Source organism: Entelurus aequoreus, linkage group LG02, assembly GCF_033978785.1.
Source record: "Entelurus aequoreus isolate RoL-2023_Sb linkage group LG02, RoL_Eaeq_v1.1, whole genome shotgun sequence".
Classification (NCBI taxonomy): Eukaryota; Metazoa; Chordata; class Actinopteri; order Syngnathiformes; family Syngnathidae; genus Entelurus; species Entelurus aequoreus.
This window is the reverse complement of record NC_084732.1, coordinates 56,582,523-56,588,845: the sequence shown is the minus strand read 5'-3', so window position 1 is coordinate 56,588,845 and position 6,323 is coordinate 56,582,523. Positions and strand designations below refer to the sequence as shown.

The following is a 6,323-nucleotide window of genomic DNA, read 5'->3' as shown; positions in this document are numbered from 1 at the left end:
GCCTCATGAGCTTACCTCAATGACTTACTTTAGCCACTTGGTGTTACCAAAAACATCTACAACGCCACTTCAACTTAAAGACAGCATAATAATGTTGCAGACTGTTAATAACAGATAGGTTAGTGTTTCATACCTACCATTGTTGTCTGTTTGACTCATTTCACTTATCAAAGCTTTTTAAAATATTCTACAGTACAGAATTATACAAAGAAGTATAATTACTGCCGATATTGTATCAGATCAATATCGCTATCAGGCAATATTTAATGCTCCAATATAGATATTGTATCGCCAATGAAAAAGTTGTACATGCACCACATCCATGTCAACAATAGCATGTTTTATTAAATGTCTAGTTTTGGCCCCCTTATGATTTATTGCAACCATTCTGGATGTAATGGAAATATATATACAGTATCTAATCATTTTTTTAAATAACAATTTCGTACAAATGTTAAGAGGACAGTGGCACTCTTTAAAGGAGAGAAAGTACAGCTGGAGAAGCAGAGCAAAGCAAGTGTGACGTTAGGCTCGCGGTAATCATGTGACATAAGTAAAGAGCTTCTAAACACAAGTACTATCAGTGGCGACTGCGCTAAGGCTGCAATTATTTAGGGGAAATTCTGCTTCCCTTAAAATACTGTACATTAAAAAAAAAAGTGGTCACATATGTACTTTTGTGTTTACATTTTATTTGACTAAATGTGCTAGAATGGAGGTGTTTAGGGCGCATCCGACCGGTAGGAGACCATGGGGAAGACCCATTTCGCCCAGCTGGCCTGGAAACGCCTCGGGATGCCCCGGGAAGAGGTAGTCTAAGTAGCTAGGGTGAGGAAAGTCTGGGGTTCTCTGCTTAGGATGCTGCCCCCGCGACCCAACTTCGGATAAGCGGAAGAAGATGGATGCGCTAGAATGCTTTTAACTTTTGTTTAGAATCAGCTACTTTTGCGACAGCTGAGGTATCTCTCTTCTCATTCATTTGTGGTAGCGTCACAGTACATTAACCAGTGTTGAAACTGAGGGGGTCGGGGTGATTATTTATTTATTTATTTTTATTTATGTATTTTTTTTCATAAATAAATACAATCATGTGTGCTTACGGACTGTACCCCTGCAGACTGTATTGATCTATATTGATATATAATGTATATATTGTGTTTTTTATGTTGATTTAATTAAAAAAAATGAAAAAAAATATATATTTTTTTTAAATTTCTTGTGCGGCCCGGTGGTTGGGGACCACTGGTCTATAGTTCTTAAAGTCCTTTCTGTTTCTCCCCTCCATCTCCATTTTCTACCGCTTGTCCATTACAGGGTCGCGGGGGGTGCTGGAGCCTATCTCAGCTGCACACGGGCGGAAGGCGGGGTACACCCTGGACAAGTCGCCACCTCATCAGAGGGCCAACACAGATAGACAGACAACATTCACACTCACATTCACACACTAGGGCCAATTTAGTGTTGCCAATCAACCTATCCCCAGGTGCATGTTTTTGGAGGTGGGAGGAAGCCGGAGTACCCGGAGGGAACCCACGCAGTCACGGGGAGAACATACAAACTCCACACAGAAAGATCCTAAGCCCAGGATCGAAACCAGGACCTTCGTATTGTGAGGCACACGTACTAACCCCTCATACCACCGTGCTGCCCCCTTTCTGTTTCCTAATTTGAAAATGGGTGTTATAATTGCGGCTTTGAGGGGGGATGGGAATATACAGTCTTATAACGACTGGTTATTTATGCACGTGATTGGTCTTGCAAAAATCTCTTTGTATTTCTTCAGTAGTGAATTAGTGAATTATATTTATATAGCGCTTTTTCTCTAGTGACTCAAAGCGCTTTACATAGTGAAACCCAATATCTAAGTTACATTTAAACCAGTGTGGGTGGCACTGGGAGCAGGTGGGTAAAGTGTCTTGCCCAAGGACACAACGGCAGTGACTAGGATGGCGGAAGCGGGGATCGAACCTGGAACCCTCAGTTGCTGGCACGGCCACTCTACCTACCGAGCTATACCGCTCCTAGTAAGAGCGGATCAAGTCCTCATGAGTCTTTGACTTCTGAGTTTGAGAGTGAGGATTTCATTTTATTGACCTTGCCTTCACTTACACTTTCCATATTCATCAGAGTGGGTTGCAGTCCTCCTGTGAGACCACAGGCCATAGTCCCAGCAGATTATGTTAAAAGCAGTTCTATGTTCGAGCGTTTAATCAGTTCCGAAATTGAGGTTACAAAGTAGTCTTTGAACATGTTTGCAACCAATAAGCTGTCATTTACAGTATACCAGGTGTCAGTGTTCCGCTATTGCAGGAGACTATGGTAAATTCAATGGGTCCATTTCCAGTCCGATCACTCCCAGACAGACTGTCAATACCCTTCCATGTCATTTTACCTATTTTATTATTTTGAAGAAAAGGTCTGCTTTTGCTTGCTGTTTCTTAGGCTTTTGAAGAATGACTGTCGGTCACCAACCTTGGCTTGAGATATTTTTAAGACAACATCTCTGTCCTTCATTAAAACCCATACCCTCTCACTAAGCCATGGTAAGGGTTTTTTTTTTTTTACTTTTACACTTTTGCATTTGTGTTTTGGTGAGTGATTGCATTTTTAAGAACACTACCAGCCCGCTCACAGTCCTGGCTAAAAACTAAATTATTATGGACTGTCTTTTTTATTTCAGTGTCCAAAAGCTCCATGTCACGCCTCGGGATAAATTATATGTAGGCACTCTCTCTATTTTTGGTTTCTATAATGGTATCTTAAAGGAGTTTCCTTGAGACCAGTGATAAATTATGGTCGGACTTGTTTTTAAATTATACGTTTTTTTTAACACGGTCTGATTTATTTGTAAATATCAAGTCTTACAGTGTTTTTGTGGAGCTAATTATTCTGGTCGGATCCTTTATCAATTGGGTTAGGTTCAACTGTTTGGCTAAATAAATGCCTTAGCTTATTAGGTCACCATCACCCATAAAAATAGTTTCCTTGTTGCTGTGGGCTTTGAGTACATATTTCAACATGTGAAGAACATACATCCTTTTGTCACGGATTGCGGGTGCAGCTTGCTGCGGTTCGTTCTCCCAATGCAACACTGATGGCTCCGGACGAAGGCGTAAAGGTAGGATTTGATTTATTAAACATAAATCACCCAACTACCAAAAACCCAGGCAAAGAACAAAAAAGGAAAGCGTGCCTAAAACACGTGAAGCTAGGACTTAGCGTAGGCTATGGCATGGAATGAACAAAACTTACTTGGCATGAACGTGACGCAAACAATGAAGCCAGGCCGACTGACTGGCAAAGACAAGCTTAAATAATGCCTCTGATTAGTGCTCGGGAAGCAGGTGAGCGGGCGAGCACTAATCAGAGACAGGTGAACACAATGAGTAACCATGGTGACAAAACAAACAAGGAAGTGCAACCAGGAAATATGGAGTCTTAAACAGAAAATAACATAAAACATGATCCAAACCACAGATCATGACATCTTCTCATTAGGTGGCCTATATAAAACAACAACATTAAAAGACATTTCTGGAGATAGACAAATTGTGACTCCCACACATTCCAAGTCATTTTTGGGAAGAGTGATCTGCTTGCATTGGATGTTTCTTTTAACATTTAATTACACGCAACCTCTTTTTTTTAATTAAATACATTGTAATTCTGAATGGTGTAACACCTGCTCTGCTATTTTTTTAGTAAACTTTGTTTCTGAGCCTTAAATAAACAAGATTTCCATCCATCCCTTTTCTACCGCTTGTCCCTCTCTGGGTCGCAAAGGGTGCTGGAGCCTATCTCAGCTGCACTCGGGCGGAAGGCGGGGTACACCCTGCACAAGTCGCCACCTCATTGCAGGGCCAACACAGATAGACAGACAACATTCACACACACATTTACACACTAGGGCCAATTTAGTGTTGCCAATCAACTTATCCCCAGGTGCATGTCTTTGGAGGTGGGAGGAAGCCGGAGTACCCGGAGGGAACCCACGCAGTCACGGGGAGAACATGCAAACTCCACACAGAAAGACCCCGAGCCCTGGGATTAAACCCAGGACTTTTGTATTGTGAGGCACCAGCACTAACCCCTGTGCCACTGTGCTGCCTAATAAACATTTGAATCCTGCAATAGTGTTTCCAGTTTTTCTGTTTTAGATGGAATGCTTTTGATATTGATGTGTCCAACAAAACCCCCATTTGGTTTAGCTTCAGGGTCCCAGAGAATGTTCGCATAATTAAGTTTGTAGGAGCTTAGTTTGCAGTTGTCTGTTACCTTAGTGGCAGTAGGCAATGAGTGTATGTAAAATTCAAACCATACAGTCAGCATATAACACCGCAAGTTACACAAAGACTTGCGAAATAGAATAATTTGTGTTGTCCTGCATTTTATACTTACAGGTATTTCTTGTTTTCGTAGACGTCGTGCAGCTTTAAAACATGAGGATGCTCTATGAGCTTCAAAATGGCAATCTCTCGTTCCACCTAGACAAACACAGTAAGAAGAAAAGCAGTTGATGAAAACACAGTGATTCACAGTAGTACTTCTCACGAAATCCAACTGCAAAATAAAATATACCATTTGATTAATTATATATAGGGCCTGATCCCTTGCTAAATAACATGTGCAAATTTTACTATTGTACTATTAAAGGCCTACTGAAATTAGATTTTCCTATTTAAACGGGGATAGTAGATCCATTCTATGTGTCACACTTGATCATTTTGCGATATTGCCATATTTTTGCTGAAAGGATTTAGTAGAGAACATCGACGATAAAGTTTGCAACTTTTAGTCGCTGATAAAAAAGCCTTGCCTGTACCGGAAGTAGCGTGACGTCACAGGTTGTGGAGCTCCTCACATCTGCACATTGTTTACAATCATGGCCACAAGCAGCGAGAGCGATTCGGACCGAGAAAGCAACGATTTCCCCATTAATTTGAGCGAGGATGAAAGATTCGTGGATGAGGAAAGTGAGAGTGAAGGACTAAAGGGCAGTGGAAGCGATTCAGATAGGGAAGATGCTGTGAGAGGCGGGTGGGACCTGATATTCAGCTGGGAATGACTAAAACAGTAAATAAACACAAGACATATATATATACTCTATTAGCCACAACACAACAAGGCTCATTTTTAATATGCCACAAATTAATCCCGCATAACAAACACCTCCCCCCTCCCGTCCATATAACCCGCCAATACAAATCAAACACCCGCACAACACACTCAATCCCACAGCCCAAAGTACCGTTCACCTCCGCAAAGTTCATACAGCACATATATTTCCCCAAAGTTACGTACGTGACATGCACATAGCGGCACGCACGTACGGGCAAGCGATCAAATGTTTGGAAGTCGCAGCTGCGTACTCACGGTACCGCGTATCCAACTCAAAGTCCTCCTGGTAAGAGTCTCTGTTGTCCCATCTCCACAAGCATGCGTATCCAACTCAAAGTCCTCCTGGTAAGAGTCTCTGTTGTCCCAGTTCTCCACAGGCCAATGGTAAAGCTTGACTGTCATCGTTCGGGAATGTAAACAATGAAACACCCGCTACGACGTAGCCGCTACGTGTTTGTGTTGCTGCAGCCAGCCGCTAATACACCGCTTCCCACCTACAGCTTTCTTCTTTGCTATCTCTATTGTTCATTAAACAAATTGCAAAAGATTCACCAACACAGATGTCCAGAATACTGTGGAATTTTGCGATGAAAACAGACGACTTAATACCTGGCCACAATGGTGTCCCAAAATGTCCGCTACAATCCGTGACGTCACGCGGAAACGTCATCATACCGAGACGTTTTCAGCAGGATATTTCGCGGGAAATTCAAAATTGCACTTTACCAATCTAACCCGGCCGTATTGGCATGTGTTGCAATGTTAAGATTTCATCATTGATATATAAACTATCAGACTGCGTGGTCGGTAGTAGTGGGTTTCAGTAGGCCTTTAATGGCCGTGTTGCGTGTTCCAATCCAATGCAATCCCTTTCATTTTCAACCCTCTTGTTTTCACGTTTTTGTTGTTGTTTTGTTTTGTTTTTTTTGCCTTTTGGTTGGGGACCCTTTGGGACTGTGTGACAAGGGGTGGTACTTTTGTGACTTCTGCTGTGCTTTTTTGTGAACTTCTGGATCTGCCTCCCGGGAGCCTTTTGGCCATGGAGACCAGCTGCTGGGTCTTTGCCACACCACAGTCCGTTTGGAGAGACTGGAGGAGATCTGGAGGAAGAGAGAGGGCTGCGGAGCTGGAGCTGAGCGCCGGGAAGGCCAAGCTTCACAGTGTCTTGGCTGAATGAGCAGGTATCGGACACTTTGGTCTCCTTA

General features: G+C 42.5%; 1 protein-coding gene across 7 annotated transcripts in view; it reads right to left on the bottom strand.

Annotated features, from left to right (window-relative positions):
- LOC133635993 (serine/threonine-protein kinase BRSK2-like) overlaps positions 1-6,323 on the bottom strand; it is a 198,491-nt gene that overhangs the window by 68,301 nt on the left and 123,867 nt on the right. For 6 of the 7 annotated variants that reach the window (XM_062029578.1, XM_062029552.1, XM_062029562.1 and 3 more), the window contains exon 3: positions 4,399-4,484. In XM_062029578.1, coding sequence (XP_061885562.1) covers positions 4,399-4,484 — 86 coding nt within the window. Of the gene's footprint in view, positions 1-2,951; positions 3,269-4,398; positions 4,485-6,323 lie in introns of those variants that run through there. The other variant, XM_062029569.1, reaches the window with a different exon arrangement.